This window comes from Jaculus jaculus, chromosome 7, assembly GCF_020740685.1.
Source record: "Jaculus jaculus isolate mJacJac1 chromosome 7, mJacJac1.mat.Y.cur, whole genome shotgun sequence".
NCBI classification, from domain to species: Eukaryota; Metazoa; Chordata; class Mammalia; order Rodentia; family Dipodidae; genus Jaculus; species Jaculus jaculus.
Window position 1 is genome coordinate 2,093,948 of NC_059108.1, and position 23,458 is coordinate 2,117,405.

At 49.5% G+C, this 23,458-nt stretch overlaps 3 protein-coding genes and 1 pseudogene across 6 annotated transcripts; 2 read left to right on the forward strand and 2 right to left on the reverse strand.

Moving 5' to 3' along the window:
- The first annotated feature begins 5,170 nt into the window (after positions 1-5,170).
- On the forward strand, positions 5,171-6,401 carry LOC101615740 (annotated as a pseudogene).
- Positions 6,402-9,174: 2,773 nt separating this feature from the next.
- Positions 9,175-10,102, forward strand: Sdhaf1 (succinate dehydrogenase complex assembly factor 1). Its single transcript, XM_004659811.2, has one exon. It carries the CDS (start codon positions 9,179-9,181, stop codon positions 9,533-9,535), a length of 357 nt encoding a protein of 118 aa, XP_004659868.1. The 5' UTR covers positions 9,175-9,178; the 3' UTR covers positions 9,536-10,102.
- A 1,674-nt stretch (positions 10,103-11,776) lies between these two features.
- Syne4 (spectrin repeat containing nuclear envelope family member 4) lies at positions 11,777-16,792 on the reverse strand. 2 transcript variants are annotated; one of them, XM_004659940.2, is made up of 10 exons: positions 16,750-16,792; positions 16,281-16,370; positions 15,767-15,904; positions 15,441-15,579; positions 14,482-14,625; positions 14,143-14,337; positions 13,820-14,068; positions 12,908-12,982; positions 12,430-12,485; positions 11,777-12,349 (listed from the first exon to the last, which is right to left on the reverse strand). In XM_004659940.2, the coding sequence occupies exons 2-10, from the start codon at positions 16,289-16,291 to the stop codon at positions 12,181-12,183; spliced, it is 1,176 nt and encodes a 391-aa protein (XP_004659997.2). In that variant the 5' UTR covers positions 16,292-16,370; positions 16,750-16,792; the 3' UTR covers positions 11,777-12,180. The 2 variants fall into 2 exon arrangements, with proteins under 2 accessions (XP_004659997.2, XP_012804567.2); XM_012949113.2 differs by lacking the exon at positions 13,820-14,068.
- Positions 15,859-23,447, reverse strand: Alkbh6 (alkB homolog 6). 3 transcript variants are annotated; one of them, XR_006638188.1, is made up of 9 exons: positions 23,348-23,447; positions 22,599-22,680; positions 22,238-22,306; positions 20,457-20,517; positions 19,930-20,081; positions 19,600-19,713; positions 16,810-17,087; positions 16,281-16,370; positions 15,859-15,904 (listed from the first exon to the last, which is right to left on the reverse strand). XR_006638188.1 is itself a non-coding variant. In XM_045155453.1 (7 exons), the coding sequence occupies exons 2-7, from the start codon at positions 22,653-22,655 to the stop codon at positions 16,824-16,826; spliced, it is 717 nt and encodes a 238-aa protein (XP_045011388.1). In that variant the 5' UTR covers positions 22,656-22,680; positions 23,348-23,447; the 3' UTR covers positions 16,659-16,823. The 3 variants fall into 3 exon arrangements, 2 of the variants coding, with proteins under 2 accessions (XP_045011388.1, XP_045011389.1); XM_045155453.1 differs by lacking the exons at positions 15,859-15,904; positions 16,281-16,370 and having other exon boundaries at positions 16,659-17,087; XM_045155454.1 differs by lacking the exons at positions 15,859-15,904; positions 16,281-16,370; positions 19,600-19,713 and having other exon boundaries at positions 16,659-17,087.
- Between the last annotated feature and the right edge of the window lie 11 nt (positions 23,448-23,458).

Consider the following 23,458-nt stretch of genomic DNA (forward strand, 5'->3'; position numbering starts at 1 on the left):
TTTGGGTTCCAGAGCAGCCTGGCTGCACAGCAAGACCCTGTCTCAAAAAGAAAGAAAAAAAATTCTCCAGCTCTGTCCCTCCCAATTCTCAACTTTTCACCTCTTTGGGAATCCAGCGCCTGCTCCTGGCCTAGCCCAAGCCCTTTCCACCCAGAGTCCCATCCACACACGATGCCTGGTCTCCAACCTTGCACTTTTCCCACCTGAGGGATCTGGCTGTAGTTCTGTCTGGGTGCAGCTTTCCTTCCCTTTCCCTTACCCTGTATATCCACTCCTCCCACCCTGTGTCCAGTCCTAGGTCCAGACACAAAAGGTGACAGTGGCAGCCACATGACTCAAATAAGTCTCTCTGCAGGTATGGTGTGCCCAGCGCAGCCATACACTGGACTGGAGAGAGCTTAGTGGTTAAGGCACTTGCCTTCGAAGCTAAGGACCCAGGTTCAATTCCCCAGTACACACATAAGCCAGATGCACAAGGTGGCACATGCATCTGGAGTTTGTTTGCAGTGGCTAGAAGCACTGGCACACCCATTCTCTTTCTTTCTATCTGCCTTTCTCTCTCTCTCTCTCTCAAATAAATAAAAAACATATCTTAAAAATAGGAGCTAGGTCGACTTCTCTCCTCTAACTGGGGCCCATTCTTCCCTTCTGCCTCCCCCACCTTCCCCTTCTCTCAGCTTTACTACCAAGCAGATTCTCCCCCTGTGGCAGCTGTAAGGAGTCAGCAGCTCCAGACTGTTTCAAACCCTGACATCCTTTTCCCATTGGCTTTGCTGGCCAACTATAGCAGCCCTGAGGCAGAAGGAAAAATCTAGCTGGCCAGCCTTGCAGCCTTTGGGCATCCTGCCTGGAGCCAGGTTATGTGGAATCACCTCAGTTCACATGATGAAAATGAACATGAGGAGGCAGGACATGGTGGTGCAGGGTGGAGGCAGGAAGATGGGAAGGAAGTTCAAGTTCATCCTTCATAAACAGCAAATTCCAAGTAGTCTGAGATATATGAGACCCTAGTTAGATAGCTGGATGGATGGATAGGTGGATGGATAAATAGGCAGACAGATGAGATGGAGGGAGGGACAGACAGACTGATGGATGATAGATGACAGATGATCAAGGCTGATGAAGAGCAAGGCCCTGGACTTGATTGCTAGCACCAAGAAACAAAAATATAGTTGACAAAAAAAGGTGAACCACTATTATCAAAAAGGAGCAAAAAAAGACACCATTAAAACAGAGATTTAAGAAGCTGGAGAGATTGCGCAGTGGTTAAGGTGCTTGCCTGCAAAGCCTAATAACCAAAGTTTGATTCCCCAGTACCCACACAAAGCCAGATGCACAAAGTGGAGTCTGTTTGTAGTGGCTCGAGGCCCTAGCCTGTGTCTCTCTCCTATCTCTCTCTGCTTGCAAATAAATACAAACATATATTTAAGAAATAGAAACTGAAGCTGGATGTGGTGGTGCAAGCCTTTAATCCCAGCACTTGAATGGCAGAGGTAACAGGATTGCCATGAGTTTGAAGCTAGCCTGAGACTACATAGTGCATAATGAATTCCAGGTCAGCCAGTGCTAGAGTGAGACCCTACCTCAAAAACAAAACAAAACAAAACAAACAAAAAACAAGAGCTGAAGCGATGGCTTAGTAGTTAAGGTGCTTGCCTGAGAAGCTTAAGGACCCATGTTTGACTGTCCAGGTCTCATGTAAACCAGACACACACACAAAGGTGAAGCAAGCACAAAGTCACACATGCCCACTAGGTGGTGTAAGCATCTGGAGTTCAATTACAGTGGTTGAGGCCCTGATGCACCAATTCTCTCTCCCTCTCTGTCTCTAAAATAAAAATAAGTAATGGAAATCTAAAAAGCCATCATTAACATTACTATACTTCCTGACAGGGTGCCCAGAGTTCTACCCAGTCCACTTTCCTGGAGGAATTATCAGTCCACATTCCACTGAGACCCCATCACCACCCCTGCCAACACACATATCCTTTTGCAAAGGCCTACTGTGAGTCCTCCAGCACTAGATCCTGCCTGGCACATCTTTGGGGCACAGTTTATGGCCCTAATTAAGGTTTGACCCCCTCTTCTCACCATTGAGTCTTCCAAAAGGGTTTTTAAATATTTTTTTGAGAGCGTGAGCAAGAGAGAGAGAGAAGTGACATGCCAGGGCCTCCAGCCACTGCAATCAAACTCCAAATGTGTGTGCCACCTGGAGCACATGTGCAACCTTACATTTGCATCACTTTGTGTGTCTAGCTTATGTGGGATCTGGGGAGTCAAACATGGGTCCTTAGGCTTTGCAGGCAAGCACCTTAACTGCTAAGCCATCTGTCCAGCCCTCAAAGGATTTTTCATTAGTTGACTCACCTTCTGATTCCACCATCCCACTGCCACCCAAAACCATGCACTCCCTGTTCTTCAGTGGTCTATGGACTTGTCCACCAGTTCTTCCATTTGTCACCTGATTGGTCTTCTTGCTTCCCACGGGCTCCCACTCACATTGAACTTCCACTGGCTTCTCATTAAGTCTGACCAACCCCTTACTCCAGCCTGGTCCCCACTGATTCCTTACTGACTCACATGGAGCCTCCAGCTGACTTCCCACTGAGTCTTGACACATAATGACTGTCTCCTTTGTCCAACTGATAATGTCTCTGTTTTGTCTGTTTTTTTCTTTCCCTCCTTTAAAAACTAAGCCTGAGTCTCCACTGGGGCCACAGTGCTGAGAAGAAATGGCAGTGGAGTGCTCAGCAGCACTGAGACATCTCTATCAAACCTTCTGAGGCTCAGGCAGAAGAGGTGGCAGAAGGAATATAAGAGCCAAAGGAAGGGCAGGACTGCTTACAATGCTAGGTTTTTTGTTTTTTGTTTTTTTCTACAGAGGATTTTGTTCTAGTCCAGGATGACCTAGAATTCACTACGTAGTCTCAGATTGGCCTCTAACTCCTCTTACCTCTGCCTCCCAAGTGCTAGGATTAAAGGCATGTGCCACCACACCCAGCTCTAGAATGCTGTTTTCTAGACACAAAATGGCACTACCTATGCAAAACGTTCATAATAGGAGGAAAAGATGATGACATCAAAATAGAAGCGAGGCCAATTGGAAAGAAGGGAGTCACTGGAGGGTGGATTTGAGAGCAGAAGAATAAGGGTGGGTGGGAAGTATCATGGTTTGTTGTCTATACTGATGGAAGCTGTCAATGAAGAGTTTTAAAAGGGTCTGAAGAGATGGCTCAGCAGTTAAAGGCACAGGCTTGCAAAGCTTGATGGCCTGGGGTTGATTTCCCTGTAACCACGTAAACCCAGATGCACAAAGTGGCAATTGTGTCTAGAGTCTTTTTTCTTTGCAGTGACAAGAGGCCCTGGGGTGTCCATACTCACTCATTCTCTATCGTGTCTGTCCCCTAAATAAATAAAAAAAAGGGCTGGAGAGATGGCTTAGTGGTTAAGCTGCTTGCCTACCAAGCCTAAGGTTTCCCCAGTACCCACATAAGTCAGATGCACAAGGTGGCACATGCATCTGGAGTTTGTTTGCAGTGACTAGAGGCCCTAGTATGCCTATTCTCTCTCCATCTCTCTCATAAATAAATAAATAAAATATATTTTAAAAAACAAATAAAAATACTTGAGCTCCTTGTAGGTAGATCCCTGTTACAAGGGGCAGTGTCACTGTGGGCAGATCCTGGAGCCCAGCCTCACTAGGTGTGCTCAGGGCAGTTTGTGCTTGCTGGTCTTGCTGTTTGCTTGCTGCAGTTGTTTCTCTCTGCTCAGGTTTACAGAAGCAAGCAGCTTTTTCAGCCATTGATAAGAGTTTCCCCTGGAGATTTTTTTCTTTTTTTTTTTTTTCTTTTTGGTTTTTCAAGATAGGGTCTCACTCTAGCTCAGACTGACCTGGAATTCACTATGTAGTCTCAGAGTGGCCTTGAACTCACAGCGATCCTCCAACTTCTGCCTCCCAAGTGCTGGGATTAAAGGCATGTGCCACCATGCCCAGCATTCCCCTGGATTTTATAAGCCTGAAATAAACCCCTTCCTCCTATAAGCTGTATCTGGTTGGATATTTGTCCCAGCAACATGAAGCTGACTGCAACAGTAATTTGGTACTGAGAAGAGGAGCTGTTTTTGCAATGAATCTGACCATGTAGATTTGGTCTTCTGGAACCTGTGGCTGGAAGAATGTGGAAGGATTTGGTACTTGCGACTACAGAAACCTTATGGAGTGGTAAGCCAAGTTTTATGGCCTATCCTGGTGAGAGTTTGAAAATGCTAAATGTAGAGAGAATTGGGTTTGGAGGCTTGGCTTATGAATTTTCAAAGAGGAAGGAGAGACAGCAGAAAACCTTGTTGAAACCATGCTACTGGCATAAAGGCTGGCTACATTCTTCTGCCCAGGCCAACAGAGTTTCATCAAGGTTAAATTTAAAAGTAATGGACTGCTACTGAGCTCCTGAGATTCAGCCTCCATGACTTGTCAGCTTTGCTAGGTGAGCTTTTCAATGACGCAGCTGCCTTTGAGTCATCTATTGCTCTTATAAGCAACCCTCACCTGCTCTGTAAGTCACCCCAATAAATGCATTAGTTCACCAAAAAAAAAAAAAAAAGTAATGGACTGCTGGGTGTGGTAGTGCACACCTTTAATTCTAGCAATTGGGAGGCAGAGGTAGGAGGATCACTGTGCAATTGAGGCTAGCCTGGGACTACAGAGTGAGTTCCAGGTCAGCCTGGGATATAGTGAGACTGCCTTGAAAACCACACACACGACAATCAATAAGCAGCCTTCCAGGCTGGAGCCTGTCCTCGCCTTGGGCCTCCCAGCGCCAGATGTGGGCTCCAGCTGCGCCTGGAACGCGGGCAGAGCTTGCACTATTGGTCTTTGTCTCCTCACATAATGCCTGACATTCAGTTGATGTTGAATGAACTTGAAGAGACACATAGGCAATTAATTTGGAGAAGAGGGTTGAAACCAGATTGTGAATTTTGTTGAATGGGAAAATGTCTTTGGCCCTACGGTTTGCTAACACTCATTTTTCAAAGTGGTCTTAGTTTACTTTTATGTAAATAACTGCCTCAATTTCATAGTTTTTACTATAGAAACCTACAATCTACAATTGCCAGAGATTTAAACACTCTAAACAGAGATTTATCTGAAAGTACATCCCTTCTAATTCCAAAATGTTGAGATACTGGGGAGAGATACCGATGTCATCAAGCCAGACCAACAGAAGTTCTTTTGATCTGCTTCCACGGGAGTTCCGTCTGGTGGAAGTCCACGGCCCACCTCTGCATCAGCCTTCAGCCAGTAAGCCCAAGCCCCCCACTATGCTAGACATCCCCTCGGAGCCACGCAGCCTTACCATCCATACCATTCAGTTGATCCAGCACAACCGACGTCTTCGCAACCTCATTGCCACAGCCCAAGCCCAGAGTCAACAGCAGACAGAAGGTGTAAAGACTGAAGAGAGTGATCCTCTTCCCTCTTGCCCTGGATCACCTCCTCTCCCTGATGACCTTCTACCTTTAGACTGTAAGAATCCCAACGCACCATTCCAGGTCCGGCACAGTGACCCCGAGAGTGACTTTTATCGCAGGTAAGGAGAACCTGTGACAGAACTGGGCTGGCACCCCTGCCGACAGCTGCTGTACCAGGCGGTGGCTACAATCCTAGCCCACGCGGGCTTTGAGTGTGCTAATGAGAGTGTCCTAGAGACCCTCACTGATGTGGCACACGAGTACTGCCTTAAGTTCACCAAGTTGCTGCGCTTTGCTGTGGACCAGGAGGCTCTGCTGGGGCAGACTCCATTCCCTGATGTTATGGAGCAGGTATTCCATGAAGTGGGAATTGGCAGTGTGCTCTCTCTCCAGAAGTTCTGGCAGCACCGCATCAAGGACTATCATACGTATATGCTGCAGATTAGTAAGCAGCTCTCTGAAGAATATGAAAGAATTGTCAACCCTGAGAAATCCACAGAGGACACTAAACCTGTGAAGATCAAAGAGGAACCTGTGAGTGACATCACATTTCCTATCAGTGAGGAACTGTAAGCTGACCTTGCTTTTGGAGATCAGTCCCTGCCCTTGGGTCTCAGAGTGAGCACTTTCCATCCAACCTTGAGGTGGAAGCGTCACCACAGCCTTCAAGTGCAGAGGTAAATGCTTCTCCTGTTTGGAACCTGGCCCATGTAAAAATGGAGCCTCAAGAGAGCGAAGAAGGCAATGTGTCTGGGCATGGCTTGTTGGGCAGTGATGTCTTTGAGGAACCCATGTAGGGCATGAGTGAAGCTGGTATCCCTCAGAGCCCTGATAACTCAGACAGCAGCTATGGCTCCCACTCCACTGAGAGTCTCATGGGGTCCTCCCCTGTCTTCAACCCGCGCTACAAGAAGAAGATGAGGAAAATATAACTACAAATGGACATTTTTGGTCCAGACCTACCACACTCAACAGGAAACCTTGATGTATTTGAATTTGTTTCCACAAGCAGTGATTGGATTCTTATTCTTAAAAACAGTGGTCTTCTCTAATTACAGAAATTGTACTTAAAAAAAAAAAAAGAAAAACACACACACACAAAGTAATGGACTGGTATGTTTGGTAGAAGATAATAGAACAGAAAAATATGAAAGATGTATGGTATATCACAGGAAAATTTTTATTTTGAAACAGGGTCTCACTAATTTGCCTGGGCTGGCCTTGAACTAGTTATGTGGCCCAGAGTAGCCTAAAACTTGGAATCCTCTTGTCTCAGGCTCCCAAGTAGCTGAGATCACAGGTATGCATCACCAGACTGGTACAAATCAGGGGAAATCCTTGGTAGTAACAGACAAGTCTCTTCTTTATTTTCTTTTGTGTGTGTGGGGGGGTGCACGTGCATGCACATGCGTGTGTGAGTGCAGGAGCACACATACCACAGCACCTGCGCAGTGGTCAGAGGACAACTTTTGGGCTGGAACTCACCTGTCCACTTGAGGCGGGGTTTCTCTCTGGATTCTCACTCTGCTCCTCTTTGCTGTGTAACGGTAAGCTTGCATATTCAAGGACAAAGGAACTTCTCATTGTAGCTGTGGTTTTCCTTGGTTACCTCCTATCTAGCTCCCTGTCTAGGGAACGTCTGGAGTGGCCTCCTTTCTGGAGTAGGTGGAGGCTTTCTTAGAAGCTGTTCTTGTTCCCACTTTAGTCTACTGTAATTAGATGCAGGAACATGTGATAGGGCAGCAAGGCCTTGTATATATGGGGGGAGGTGGTTCCAGGGAGCCACTGGAGCCTGCTGAGCTGGATTTGTTGTTGTTCCCCAAGCCCTGTCCTTCCTTCTATCTGGGCAGCTTTGCTATCTCATACCCAGCTACAAACCCTCTTAATTTTCTTTATTTTTTTAATTTCTGTTTTATTTTTATTTGCTTATTTGAGAGCAACAGACAGAGAGAGAAAGAGGCAAAAAGAGAGAAAGAGAATGGGCACACCAGGGTCTCCAGCCACTGCAAACGAACTCCAGATGCATGTGCCACCTTGTGCATCTAGTTTACGTGGGTACCTGGGAATTGAGCCTTGAACCAGAGTCCTTACGCTTCACAGGCAAGTGGCTTAACCACAAAGCCATCTCTCCAGCCCTTTATTTATTTGACAGAGAAAGAGGGGGAGACAGAGAATGGGCACACCAGGGCCTCTAGCCACTGCAGACAAACTCCAGATGTATGTGCCCCTTTGAGCATCTGGCTAACGTGGGTCCTGGGCAATCGAACTTGGGTTCTTTGGCTTTGCAGGCAAACACTCTAACAGCTAAGCCATCCCTCCAGCCCTTAATTTTCTTTTCCAGTGTTGATCTCACTGTTTTAACCCTAACATCTACTTTAATTGCAATTAAACCAACTAGCAGGGCTCTGTGGGGCCTTCGGTGATAACATTGGCCCACTTGACCTGCCACTGCACACCAGGTCCTGATCCATAAGCCTAGTCACTGCCCCTTGCCCACTGCCCCGGACTAACTGTGGCCTTCTCATCAGATACCCAGGAAACATGCCTATTGGTCAAGGTTCCTCAATTCTGCAGTGGCTCTTTTGGGCACTTCCCCATATATATTAACCCCAGCCTTTCAGGTATGTGGCTATTTCCTCTGCCTTGAAACATTCACTGCTGGAAGGAGGCTCCTAAGAGTGGGGAAGCTTACAACACGCATGAAATAAGACTGGCAACCCCTCCCCAAGGTAATAGAGCAACAAGCAGTTGCCGAGGGGACTGTCCAGTGGGGCCTCCTGCAAGCTGGGCAGGCAGCTCCATCGATACAGTTGAGTCCTCAGCACTCTGAAGGCTGAGGCAGATGGATCCCTTGAACCCGGGAGTTTGAGGTCAGTCTGGGCAACACAGAAGGCCTGGTCGACTTAAGAAAGACAAAATAACTCCTTACAAGGCACTCTTCCACACTCAAAATGGCCTGGATATCCATGACCTTATAATGCCTGACACTACCTACACAAGACCATCATAATAGGAGGAAAAGATGATGATATCAAAATAATAAAAGAGACTGATTGAGAGGGGGAGGGGATATGATGGAGAATAGAGCTGCTAAGGGGAAAGAGAATAGGGAGAGGGAATTATCACGGTTTATTATATATAATTATGGAAGTTGTCAATAAAAATATATATTTAAAAAAAAATAGCCAGACGTGGTGGCGCACGCCTTTAATAGCATTCGGGAGGCAGAGGTAGGAGGATCGCTGTGAGCCAGCCTGGAACTACAGACTGAATTCCGGGTCAGCCTGTGCTACAGTGAGGCCCTATGGGGGGGGAGAGTGTTGCCAAACCATCACCAAAGCAAACAAAAACATGCTTGCGCCAGTCTTCTCCCAATGCCCTGCCATCCTCTCACAGATCCGAGCCCCTAGCTCCCTCTCCTCCCAGGAGCCAGGGCTCGGGCGTTAGCTCAGGGGGTAGCAGCCCCGCCCCCGCGGTCCTCAGACTGGCGGTTTGTTCAAATACACCGACACCCTCCGGGGTGGTCCAGGGCGCCGGCGGTCCCGCCCAAGGTCGTCTTGACGTCCTACAGCAACAACCAATCGCATGCGGCGGCAGCGGAAGGCGGGAGGCGGGAGGCGGGGCCTCTGGCGCGGCGCGAGCCGGAAGTGGCGGTTGCCTGGCGCGCAGGCTCGGTTGCGCTCCGCGTGTTCGCTGCGGCCGGGCCGCCATGAGCCGTCCCAGCCGGCTGCAGAGACAGGTGCTGAGCCTGTACCGCGAGCTGCTGCGCGCCGGGCGCGGGAAGCCGGGTGCCGAGGCGCGGGTGCGGGCGGAGTTCCGGCAGCACGCCAGCCTCCCGCGCACCGACGTGCTGCGCATCGAGTATCTGTACCGCCGGGGACGCCGGCAACTGCAGCTGCTGCGTTCCGGCCACGCCACGGCCATGGGGACCTTCGTGCGCCCTCGGGGCCCGCCGGAGGGGCCCGGCGATACGGCCGCCCGGGATGCCCCACTGGACGGCGGGGACGCTCCGCGGAGGCCTCGTGAAAGCCCAGAGGTGCCGGAGAGCCTACCCGATGGACGGTGACCGAGGTCGCGCGGTGGCGCGCAGGCTCCCCGCCTGACAGTGTGGGGAGGACCGGAGCTCATCTGGTGGCAGGTGAGACTAGCTCGCCGCATTAGGGCCATGGAGAGCCCCGTTGTGGGCCGAGAGGCTGAACCTGTCCTGATGCATGACGAATGAGGGGTCACGCACCCCTCAAATCAAGGGGAGCACTGATGCCCTCCCCCTCCCTACGGACGAGCAGGGAGGGACGGGGGATGCCTCTTCGGAGAACGCGCGCACGCACAGGCCCTTGAGGAGCTGCCCTTTGAGGTGTTTAAAGCAGAGAAAAGAATGCAGACTTTTTTTTTTTTGCTAAGAAATTTAGTAAGACGCCTTGATGAACTGCAAGAAGCTCGGGATCTCCCTTTGGAAAGCTTCCCACATTCAGTGTTATAAACCAGGACTGAGGAGGGATTACTGATCTCATCCCAGGTGGTCCTCAAAGACTCCTCAAGAATCCTTACTGGATGGCTGTAAGGGGAGATCCACACTCCTGTGTGCCTTCCCTCAAGATTGTTCAACAAAGGAATAAATTTTGGGGTGTGCTTACTTCCTTGTTAGTGGTCATAAAGATTTTCTGTAGTTAGGGGCTTTTGCTTTTTGGGTTTTTTTGGGAGGGTTGGGGGGGCTGAGACAGGGTCTTCCTGTGTGACCCAGGCTGGCCTCAAGGTTGGAATCCTCCTGCCTTAGCTTGTGGAATAATGGGATTATAGACTCAAGCCAGGGGAGAATTTTTACTCTTGGCTGCGTGGACCCGAGTCCTCGGTCCTGGGACCTTCCATGTAGAACATGGGAACAGCTTCTGTGGGAATGCAAGTCAGGTCCAGTAGCAGGTATTTTGGCAGACGACCCACAGCATCTGTTCCTGTCTTGAACCTGCTTCTAGTTTCCTGCAGCAAATTCTTGTGCTTTGCCTAAGGATGGGCTGGGGAGAACACCCTTCCAGAAGAGCCCTCACTGATGAGGTGTGGAAGCTGACATATAATTGCTACAACTTGAGTTGGAAAAAGGCTCCGTTGGTAGAGCACTTGTCGTTGGTAGAGCACTTGTCGTATGAGTGTGATGTGAGTTTGGATCCCCAGAACCCACATAAATGCCAGGTGTGAAGTGTGCCTGTGGTCCCAGAGTTTGTAGGTGGAGATAGGATCCCCAGCAAGCTGGCTAGCTAGATTAGCCAAATTAGTGAGCTCTAGGTTTATTAAGAGACCTTTAGTGTAGACCTCTGGCCACACACATACAAACATGCATATACACATCCATGCACATGCAGAAAATAAATATAAATAAATGCCACAACTTGCTCTTGAGGGGAACAACTTTATGTTCCACATGTTTTCCCAAGGTACCTAGCCGTTGTGTGCCTGGAGCAGCTACCAGCTCATTAATGTCACCCAGTGTTGGCCTTCCCTTCCTGGATTACGTTCTTAATCTGCCACTCCTCCCAGGATCACTTCCCAAATTAACAATTTGGGCTTGAATCTTTGATTCAGGGTCTTGGGAACCCCAACCCAAGATGGACTCATTCAGGTCTGTGTACTGCACTCAAAACAGTTCGATCTCGAAGGTGAACACCAGGGCTGTATCCCAGGTACAGGTACTGCAGCATTAGATATTCTCACACATCTTTTGGACAAAACACCTGACCAAAAGTAGTTTATGGGAGGAAAAGATTTATTTCAGGCTTATACTTTTTTTGTTTTAAGATTATTTTCATGTAACCCTCCCCCCCTTAGTTTTGTTTTTGTTTTTTCAAGGTAGGGTCTCTCTCTAGCTCAGACTGACCTGGAATTAACTCTATTCTCTGGGTGGCCTCAAACTCACGGCAAACCTCCTACCTCTGCCTTCCCAGTGCTGGAATTAAAGGCATACACCACCACACCCAGCTAGTTCTTTTTTTGTTTAAGTTCTCACTCAAATCCAAGCTGATCTGGAATTCACTATGTAGTCTCAGGGTGGCCTTGAACTCATGGCAATCCTACCTCTGCTTCCTGAATTCTGGGATTAAAGACATGTGCCACCACCCCCTGCTTTTTTTTTTTTTTTCTATTTATTTATTTTTGGTTTTTCTAGGTAAGGTCTTTCTCTAGCTCAGGCTGACCTGGAATTCTTTTTCTTTTTTTCTTTTAATTTTATTTGTGAGAGAAAACAGAGAAAGTGGCAGATAGAGAATGGGTGTGCCAAGGCCCACAGCCACTGCAAATGAACTCCAGACACATGTGCCTCCTTTGCATCTGGCTTATGTAGGTCTTGAGGAATTGAACCTGGGTCCTTTGGCTTTACAGGCAAGCACCACAACTGCTATGCCACCTCTCCAGCCCTTGGGCTTTACTTTTGAGGGAAAGCTTCACCAGGGCAGAAAAAAGCACCTGGGGCATCACTATTCCACATAGGGAGGGAGTCATCTGAGTGAGGTCAGCTCTCAACACCCAGTAGGGCTGGATAATCGACTCTAAGATCAACCCCCTAGCCACACACTTCCTTCAGCGGGGCACCACCTCCCAAAAGGCTCCACCAGCTGGGGACTGAGTAGGAAGCTTAATCACAAACACTTGAAGCTATGGGAGACATTTTACATTCAACCACCATGGACAGCGACCATGTATATTACACACGTTTGGGCTGTGTGTTCAGACTGGGGGAGGACCGTTGACATAGCTGAGCACCAGATAGGGTGTCCTGGACAGTCGGGCATGAGAGCAGCAGGGGCCACTTGACATGGACCACAGCAGCATAGCACCCACCAGAAGGAAGAGGAGGAGGAAGGTCAGGAGCCACTTGGAGGCAGGAGTAGAAACCCTAAGAAGGGATGTGAAGTGTTAAAATATATAGGTAAGCCTGGTCTCCCACAAACCAGCCCCATTTCCCAAGCCTCTTACCCAGGATCCACATCCACCATGACATCAGGGTGACTGGGAGATGCCTGCCTCTTGTTCTGAAAGTAGAAGGCAGCCAGCAGCAGAATGAATGGAAGTGACACTTGGAGCAGGCTTTCCCTCACTACTGTAGGCCGGCTGGTCTTATTTCTCCTTTCCTGGCACCCCAGGATCCCACATGGACTTGGTAGATCTCTTAGATGTGGTGGATGTCTGCCTGTCCTCCATGCATCCCACCCCACCCCCCTTTTCCTGATAACACTGGCCTAGGTTAGGTCAGTGTGACTCAGTTCCATGATAGGACATGTGACCTAGACCTGGCCAATGAGATCACCCTGACAGCATACTGCCTTTGACCCAGGCCACGGAGTTAAAATCTGCCCTGGCACTTTGCCTGCTACTAGTAGGTCCAAGGCCATCTCCTTCCCCTGGGGTGAGTAGACCAGTGAGAAGTGAGTAACAGCTGGTGCTGCCAGCTCACCTGAGACGTCCTGAGCAGGGAGTGTCGTCTGTGACCTAAGTGTTTCCGGTGGCTGAGCCCCAACGTGAATATGTCCTGTGGAGAAAAAGGTAATGTGGTTCTTGGAAAACTGGCAGCACGGTGGGGGTAGGGCCTGGAAGGAGGGTGTCATAGGGATGGGATTCTGGGGAAACAGCCAAAGAAACCAAGAAGGGAGAGACATTACTAATTCATTTACTCAACAAATGTTTAATTAGTGTCTGTTACATGTCAGGCATGGTTCTAAGAGCTGAGGACTTGATGGTGATGAAATATGGCAAAATTAACAAACAAATCCATCATATCAAGTTGTGGTAAGAGACGTCAGGAGATGCAGTAAATACTAAGTGTTGGGGGTCAGAGCAGCCGCTGAGAAGAGGTTACATGTGGAGAAACAACTAGAGGGAGGAGGTGAGCTGGGCATTCATATGGGAGCTTCGTGATGGGAGTGAGGTTGTGCTGGAGAGGGGTCAGGACTGGTAATAGTGCAGAAAGTACGTAAGCAGACAGACAGGAAGGAGGGAAACAGAGAGAGGACATACATGGAGATGAAAGACAGATGAGGGGAGGAAGTCATGGAGACAAGGCTGGACATGAAGGCACATGCCTGTAATCCCAGCACTCAGGAAGCTGAGGTAAGAGTACTGTTGTGGGTCTGAGGCTAGCCTAGGCTATATAGTGATTTCCAGGTCAACCTGGGCTAGAGTGAGACCCTACCTTGAAACCAGAAAGCACTATCACACCAACAATAACCAAAAAAATCAACAAAAACAAAAAGAGACAGACAGGAGAGAGAGCCACCAAAACCTCCCTGAAAGGTTAAGACAATGCTCTGAGACAAAGGTGCCTGTGAGTGCCCAGCCAAGTGAGGAACTGTCAGGGGACTGCTCTCACCTCAAGGCCCTGTCCGCTGCCCTGGGAGCCCTTGTGGCCACACAGCTCACACGGAGCTCCTGGTATCCGAGATAGCTTTTGCCCTGAGGGCCCGAGACCCCCAACATCCCCTGCTGGATCCCACTCTAATTCTGCAGGAGTAGGAAAGTTACTGGGTGTCCAGGGCCCCCAGATCCCACCAGGTCCTGGCCCGTCCGAGTCCCCCTCAATTTCCAAGTCCTGGTCCAGCATGTTGGCCTTCTCAAACACCTGGAGCAGAGAACAGATGTCATGGTAGATGGGGGCTTAGGCCCTGGGCTGGGGATTAGCAGAGGGAGCCATACCAGGCTGTAGCTGACCAGCTGGGCCTGCAGCTGCCAAAGCCGTCGGAAGATGGTGTCTCGGTGGGCTGCAAGGGCCCTCAGGATCTGCTCCAGAGATGCCCATGTCCTGGGTTCACTCCGCTGTGCCAGCCCTTCACCAAATGCAAGTAGTGCGTCCACACGCTCAGCTGCCCCTCGTAGCTCTGTCTGTACGGCCTAAGACATGTGGTTAGATACCCCCAGGTATACTAGACACCCAGAACCTGGAATTACTCACTCTCCCTTTTCTCAGTCCAGAAAGCTTGTGCCCATGCCTAGGATTTTTCCTACCCTCCCATATACTGGCCTCTTGTTGCCCACCTGAAGCTGAACCATCCTGCTGTGGGCCACTGTCCATATCCCGAGGCCTTGCTCCAGGTCCTGCAGCTGGAGGCCCAGCCCTAACAGGCAAAGGTGTAGGCTGTCCTGTTCAGCCTCCAGTACCTCCAGGCCAGAAACAGGGTGCTGGGGAACACCATGGCTGAATTAGAGCCAGTAGGCCAAGACACTACCCCAGCTCTCATAGCCACCCTCCTATGTAGGCTGTTTGCCTTCTGGATGCTTCTCTGAAGCAATCTTTGGGACTGCTTTGGGACTTCCACTTTTGTGGGGGAGCTTCCACTTGGAGGTTCAAACCATCTAATTCAAGGTTTAGGTGTATGGGCTTGAGGTTCTGGGTAGGGAGTGGAGTAGTAGAGCAGGGTACATCCTAAAGAAATGTGACTGCCTTAGGACCAGTGGTGAAATACTGATTTCCTACTTGGTAAACTATTGAAATACTTCAAGCTAGGGTGTGGTATTACACACCTATAATTCCAGCATTCGGGAGGCTGAGGCAGGAGAATTGATGGTTCAAGGCCAGCTTTACTACATAGCAAGACTGTCTTTAAAAAAATGGGACTGGGGAGATGGCTTAGCAGTTAATGGCACTTGCTTGCAAAGCTTGACATCCTGGGGTTCAATTCTCCAGTACCCACATAAAGCCAGATGCACAAAGTGGTGCATGCATATGAACTTCATTTGCAGAGGCAAGAGGCCCTGGCATACCGTCTTTTACTTTCTCCTTGCAAATAAATAAATACAATGTTTTTTAAAACCCACAAAAATAACGAAATGATAATTGAAATACTTATAGACTGATTGGCAAAGAAATATTCCAGAGTTGTCTGCCTCCACAGATGCTAAAGCCTTCCCAGAAACATCACCCCATCTCTAGGGTGGAAGCCAGATTCTGAAGGACAGAGTAAATGGGGCTGGCACAAAGGGACTGGTCAGCTCACCTCATGAAGTTTGCCCCCAGCTGGGTGCTCATGGGAAGAGGCCACTGGTGGTCTCTGAGGGCTGGTGGTGGGCTGAGTACTCTGCAGTCCACCTTCGGTGCACTCGGGAGGATCCAAGGAGACCTGGAGCTCCTCTGGCCTAGAGGGAAGGGATGTTGGCCAGGCCCTGCATCAGCCTGTATGTCTCGCTTTCCACCCACCTGAACCCCATTCCCAGCTGTTTCTCCATGTCCCCAGGTGATCGTGGCCATAGCACCTCCTACTCTCATCAAGTGGCCCCTGCCAATATTTCCCTTGAGACCAAGTTCCAAAGCCCCAGCACCCACCTGTTTATCTCCTCTTCAGATACAGGACCAACTGTGCATCCATCAATGTCTGGCTCCCTAGGGGCTCCTGGGGGGTGGTTGAGGGACTCGGAGGAGACTCCAAGGCCAATAGGTGGGGCCAGGGCCATAGCTGAGAGCCTGGGACAGTCAGGTGAAGACTGAAGTAAGAGCCTCTCTCCGGTCAGTGGGGTCCTCAGGCCTGAACAAGACTCATCCAGGCCAGAAGCTGCTGAGAGGCCCAGGGACTGGCCTGGCTCCACCCCTTCCCAGAGGAACCTGGACCCAAGTAATCTGATGCCCTGCTCAGGTGACCACAGGAGCCACTTAACTCCTTCCTCCCTAGAGGGACCTGTACCTAAATTTGTCATCCCCCACACTTTCCCAAAGGACTTGAGACAGAAAGTCCCACCCAACCCCTCAAAAGGCCACATTCTGTTCCTCTTGGGGACCCCTATCTGACTGCCAGGGCTTACATATCCCATCCCTTTAGGGTACTAGGTTCAAGGATACTGACCAGCTAAGCATCTTCAGGCCTGGAGGTGCAGGCCTAGTGACACAGGTATGTGTAATGGTGCAGCAGGAGGTGAACAAGTTTAAGGGCAACCTAGGGTACAGAGAGTTCTAGGTCAGCCTGGACAGCCTACTGAGTCTGTCTCAAAAAAGAAAAAGTGCAAAACGTGGGTGGAGGGCTGCCGGCCATGTAGCTGGATGGCAGAGCATTTGTGTGGCATGCACAGAGGAGGAAAGGAAGACACCAAGCGACACCAAACATCTGTTCCTCTCCAATAGAAAGTCTAAAACCAAAGGGGAAAGTCGGGGGGATGGGAATTACTATGAGTTATTGTCTACAATTACGGAGGTTGCCAATGAAAAACTTATTTTTAAAAAAGTCTAAAACCAGAGAGAGATTTTTGGTTTATTTAGAATGGGGTCTTCCCCGTGCTTCCCAGTTACTGGGAGAATACGTAACCCAGGAGCGCCACCTCTGTCCGAGGGTTCCAAAGTCACCGAAGCGTGGAGGAGCCGGGTAATCGGAGCTGGACCTGGGGCTCGCTGGTCACTTGCTGAGCAGGAGGCCGGCACGCAGCACGCGGGGCACGCGGCGGATGGTCAGCGAGACGCGGGTACCGCGCACCAGGCGGGCTCCGGGCAGCGCCGAGCAGCAGGCGGCGGCGTTGGGCGGCGGCGAGGCGGGGTCCAGCTCGTCCACGCGCGCGGCCGCGATGCCGTGCAGGTGGCGCGTGTAGGCGGCGCCCCGGAGCACCAGCAGGCTGCACGGCTCCAGCAGCAACGAGGTGATGGGCTGTGGCGGCGGCCGGGGCTGCGAGGCGGGACAACGATGGTCAGTGGATATGCAGAGGTTGGGAGCGGGTGAAAAGTCAGCAGGGGTCTGGAAGGATGGCTTAGCAGTTAAGACGCTTGCCTGCAAAGTCTAAGGACCCAGGTTCCATTCCCCAGAACCCACATAAGCCAGATGCACAAGGTGGCACATGCACCTAGAGTCCATTTGCAATGGCTGGAGGCCCTGGCGTGCCCATTCTGTGTCTCTGCCTCTTTCTTCCTCTCAAATAAATAAAATACAAAATAAATAAAAAACTAAAATATGTTAAAAAACAAAAGATAAATATATTTTTTCAAAAAGATCAGAAATGAAACTATCAGGTATCTGGGAGAGGGGCGTGCCCAAACACAGTTATGTGGTGAGGCGTCAAGAATACGACAGTCTCTTGCACTGGTGTTGGGGTGCAGTCAGACCATCTGGAAGAATCTTAGGGCACATGGGACTGGATGACACGTTAGTACTGGGATGTCTGAGGATATCAAGAAAGTCTGGTGGGGCTGGAGAGACGGCTTATCAGTTAAGTGCTGCCTGTGAAGCCTAAGGACCCAGGTTTGATTCCCCAGTACCCATGTAAACCAGATGCATATGGTGGCACATACATCTGGAGTTTATCTGCAATGGCTAGAGGCCCTGGTGTGTCCATTCACCCCGCCCTCTTGTAAATAAAAATTAAAAAGAGAGAGTATGGTGGGCTGCTGTGTGGGCTCACTGGCATCCTGCCATGGGAGAAGGGCTCATGAGGCCCCACCCCTCCCTGAACATTTATAGTTAATAGTTGATGGAACAGGAGAAACACTTCAGTTGGTGATGCCACTGGCAAGGTACCCATGCCCCTGAAACAAACCCTCACCCACAGTCCCGTAAGCAACCCTAATGAAACCCATGAAAGAAAAACACAAGGGGAGCAAGTTGGGAAGAGAAAGTGGATCAACAGGAGTGGGAAAGAGGAAAAAGAAAGTGTGATGGGCCAGGAATGGTGGCACACTTCTTTAATCCCAGCACTCAGGAGGCAGAGGTAGGAGGATTGCTGCCAGTTCAAGGCCACCCTGAGACTACATAGTGAATTCCAGGTCAGCCTGAACTAGAGTGAGACCCTGCCTCTAAAAAAAAAAAAAAAGAAAGAAAGAAAGAAAGAAAGAGTGATGGGCTGGATGTGAATATCATCCAAATACATTATGTACATGTATGAAAAATGTCAAAAAATGTCCAACTAATGGGCTTCTGCGTGAGAAGGAAAATACTTGGTAGCAGAGGCCAGTAAGTTCAAAAGGAGACATAAAGGAAAGAGAAAGGAAGGGAGGAGGATACTTAATAGGTTGATATTGTATATATGTAATTACAATGATTGTAATGGGGAGGTAATATAATGGAGAATGGAATTTCAAATGGGAAAGTGTAGGGGTGGGGAGGGAGGGAATTACCATGGGATATATTTTATAATCATGGAAAATGTTAATAAAAATAAAAAAAAATAAGTTAAAAAATGTCCAATTAAAGGAATTAATGGTGAGGCTGGAGAGATAGCTTAGTGGTTAAGGTGCTTGCTTACAAAGCCAAAAGATCCAGGTTCAATTCCCAAGTACCCACATAAAGCCAGATGCACAAGATGGCACATGCATCTGGAGTTCATTTGCAGTGGTTAGAAGTCCTGGTGTGCCTATTCACTCTGTCTGTCTCTCTTCTCTCTCTCTCTACTTACAAATAAATAAAAATACTTTTATTAATGAGGCTGGAGAGATGTTAGTAGTTAAGGCGCTTGCCTGCAAAGCCAAAGGACCCAGGTTCAATTCCCCAGTACACATGTAAAGCTGGATACATAAAGTGGCACATACATCTGGAATTCACTTGCACTGACCGGAGGCCCTGGTACACCCATATTCATATTCCCTCCTCTTAAATAAATACATAAAAAATATTTCAAAAAATTAATGTATGTTGGAGCAATGCATGGTGGTACAAGTTTATAATCCCAGCACTTGGGAGGCTGAGGAAAGAGGCTGGCAAATTTGAGCTACACAGACCTTGTCTCAAAGGTGAACAAGCCAGGCATGATGGTGCATGCCTTTAATCCCAGCACTTGGGAGGCAGAGGTAGGAGGTTCGCTGTGAGCTCGAGACTACCCTGAGACTACATAGTAAATTGCAGGTCAGCCTGAGCTAGAGCAAGACCCTACCTCAAAAAAAAAAAAAAAAAAAAACACAAAAATAAATAAATAAATAAATTTGCTAAAAGTACTGAAAAGTCCTGCATGAAGTATATGAGGTGTCTACATGGTACCAGGGGTACTCAGCAAATAGGGGTAGTGGTTATGGCACCCTGAAAACAAACGTATGGATATAAGCTAGGTGTCTACAGAAAGTGCGGGTACACCAGTAGGGTACAAGGGAAAGTATCTGGGTGTCTGGAGTACCCTGAATGCAGGTGGGAATGAGTTGTTCTGAAGGATTTGCAATGTCAAATATCAGAATGTCCCCAAGTACTTGAGACCCACCGCCTCAAGGTGGTCATCCTCCGGCCGCCGTGGCTGGTAGAAGTCGAGCACAGTGTGAGAGCCCAGGCTGATGGTGCTGACAGTTGGGTAGTACAGCGGTCCATCCTCATGGGGCTGTGGAGGGGGAATCATGGCTCGCAGCCAGGACAGGAGCCCACCCCCCACCCTCTGGGTCAAGGGAAGGTCCCCCAAATTGGGAGGCAAGTCCTGGAGAGTATGTAGCTTCTCAGTTGGGGATGGACAAACACAATGGCTGCCCTGTCCCACAGTGGCACAACAGTCTAGAGGAAGTCATTTACCACACGGGTTAGGGTGAGGGTGGGTGGTTACCATAATGCCCTCCCCAGGCAGGTACTGGTTCACGAGGACATGATTAGCTGGGAGACCCCCAAAAAGGCTGAGATCAGACACTTTATCCACGCAGCGTTGGAGCCATGGAGGCAGTCGCTCAGGGACCATGCCCCTGGGATGGGGGAGCCCACCTGGAGAGTGCAATAGGGTTCTGAGGGCATCCAGCCAAGGAGTCTTGGCACCTGCAGTTCCCATTAGGGAAGTCCAGTGGTTGCATGCATTCTGACTTCCTCATCTCTTAGAGACTACCACTGGAACCTTCAAGGGCTTTCTGACTTCTTTAGAACCTTAGCCCTAAAAGATACTCCCAACTACTCAGGACATCCCTAGTCCCTCATTCCTAACCCCTCAAGACTACCACTGACCCAAGTTCTCCTGGCCCTGAGAGCCTTTGTAACCTCAGGGAGATGCCCTCCCCCACCCCCACCCAATCTTGAAACCACTGGACCTGAGCCCCCTGCCCTGCTCCACATCCCAGAATCACCCACACTCCCAAGGATACTTACCCCAATTCTGAAGCTTCCTCCCAGACAGTTGGGTCCACTTTGGCTTTGGAGCATTGAAAACCTAGGAGGTGGCAAGTGTGCTTTTAAGGATTAACCCTCAGTGACTTCCCAACCAGGCTAACACAAGGGCTTTCACTTCAGGTGGAAATGTGTCAATAGCTTGTTTGTAAGTTCCAGCAGGGGACCACAGCAATTTATATTCCCTTGACTGGAGGATGGTCCTCCTCTTCTAGACCATGATCTTGGTAGGGATTCACATAAAGTAGTGAAGGAGGACGGGTACCTACCTGGCCAGCCAGGTCAGCTGTATCAACCCTGGCAACCAATGGGTTCACAAATGTCCTGTTCAGATTCCCTTCACAGCTGAAGGTGAAGGGTCATCGTACTGGGATTATTTTCTTGGTATACAGTGTTTCCAGAATTTTGAGAACAATTTCTTTTTTTTTTTTTTTTTTTTTTTTGGTTTTTCAAGGTAGTGTCTACTCTATCTAGCACAGGCTGACCTAGAACTTACTCTGATGTCTCAGGCTGGCCTCAAACTCACAGCAATCCTATCTCAGCCTCCAAAGTGCTGGGATTAAAGGCATGCTCCACCATGCCTGGCCTTCTCTTTTCTTTTCTTTCTTTCTTTCTTTCTTTTTTTTTTTGTGTGTGTGTATTTTTGTTTTTGTTTTTCAAGGTAAGGTCTCACTCTGGCCTAGGCTGACCTGGAATTCACTATGTAGTCTCAGGGTGGCCTTGAACTCACAGTGATCTTCCTACCGCGGCCTCCCAAGTGCTGGGATTAAAGGCGTGCGCCACCACATGCCTGGCTATTTTTCTAATTTATTTATTTACAAGCAACAAGATAGAAGGAGGGAGAGGGAGAGAGAAAGAGAAAGAGGGAGAGAGAGAGAGAGAGAGAGTGTGTGTGTGTGTGTGTGTGTGTGTGCACGCATGTGCGTATGAGCAAATCAGGGCCTTTTGACGCTGCAAATGAACTCCAAATGCATATGCCACTTTGTGTATCTGGTTTTACATAGTACTAGGGAATGGAACTCAGGCCAACAGGCTTTGCAAGCAAATGCTGTTAGCCACTGAATCATCTCTTCTGCTTTGACAAAGCTCTTTTTAAAAAATTATTATTTGAGGGCTGGAGAGATGCCTTAGTGGTTAAGTGCTTGCGTGTGAAGCCTAAGGACCCTGGTTCAAGGCTCAATTCCCCAGGACCCACCTAAGCCAGATGGACAAGGTGACACATGCATCTGGATCTGGAGTTAATTTGCAGTGGCTGGAGGCCCTGGCATGCCCATTCTCTCTCTATCTATTTGCCTCTTTTTCTCTGTCTGTCACTCTCAAGATAAATAAAAATAAACAAAAAATTATTATTTGAGAGAGCAAGAAAGAAGCAGATAGAGCAAGAGAATGGGTACACCAGTGCCTCTAGCCCTGCAAATGAACTCCAGACACATGACCACCTTGTAAAAGCATGACTACCTTGTAAACACATGACCACCTTGTACATCTGGCTTACATGGGTCTTGGGGAATCAAACCAGGGCCCTGTAGCTTTGCAGGCAAGCACCTTAACCATTAAGCCATCTCTCCAGCCCTGGAAAGGCTCTTTCTAATAGGCTTTACCAATGCCTAGTAAGAGGAACAGGAAGGGTGGGGGAGGGTACTATATGGCACTCATGTTTCTGCCAGATTTTCAGTTACACTTAGGAGTTCCCAAATAGGAGCTTTGGGTGGGAGAGGAATTAGGGATGAAGGGGAAACAGACTAAAAGGGCATTGAGGTCACCTGTCGAAGCAAATACTCCTCCTCTTCCTTGGAGATGAAGTCGGGGATGTAGTAGATTACAGGTGGTGCCTACATTGGAAAGACTCCCCTGAATATGTGACCCTTTGACACAGGGGTCCACACCATGGAAAAACTCCTCCCTCTGGAAAAGGCCTCAGGATGTCCTCCCGCCAGGATCAAAAGTCAAGGGGCCCATGACCATTCTGGGATGGGGTTTGCAGTAGACTGGACTCTCAAGGTAAAAATGAATGGAGTGACGGGACAGACCCAAGCACAGATCAGCAGTCAGACTGCCTACCCCACTCCCACCTCCCACCCTCTTGTTCCGGCCTTCTCCATCTACATCCCCAGTCCTGACAACCTGTTCCACCCTAAATGGTTCCAGTGCTGGGATACTGGCATCCTGCTCTTCCTCCATGTACGCCAGCTCCTGTGCCACAGTCCTACGGGGAAGAGAGGACGTCCTGGGGTCATTAAGCCTCCCATCCTCAGGCTGCGACACACTTACACCCCATCAAAGGCCAGAGCCTAAGCTCAGTGCTCCTGTGGTCCTCATTCTCTTCACCCGGAGTCCTAAGCATCTCAAAAGCCACCCAGTGAACGCCCAGTCTCCCTGGCTTGACACTGTGAGCAGCCAGCACTGTCCTCCGAAGCTCTGCCCACGAAGCACTCACCAGATCACGCCTCTGTCCTCTCAAGCCTCTCACAGAGAATATCCTCTGACCTCCACCCCCCCACACACACACACACACACGAAACCTTTCTCGAAAGTTCCACACATAGCCACTGGAACCCCTTGAATCAACATTTGACTTGGAGACCCCACTTTAGACCTTGCGATCGTGAGCTTGGCTCTCAAGAGCCCCTCGAACGTCCCTGCAGCATCATCCCTCCTCGATCTCCAGGTCTGAGCACCCCGCTCCCCCAGTCCGAGACGCGTCCACTCGTCCTCCCCGGCTCTCTCTTGGCTTTCCTTCGCTGGCCGAGCGCCCCTTTCCTCCAGCATCCTCGGACCCGATCGGGTCAGCCACAGCCTGCCCTCGCCGAGCCGCTCGGGTCATTCCGCAACCCGCGCCCTACAGGAGACCCTGAACTCCCTCAGAAACCCACCTCTACAGCCTGACACCCCGAAACCGACGGGCCACGGCCCCCAAGCGAATCTCCAGACTCAACACAGCCGTCCTCGCCCCGCCACTTCCGGCTCGCAGGATGACGCAAAAG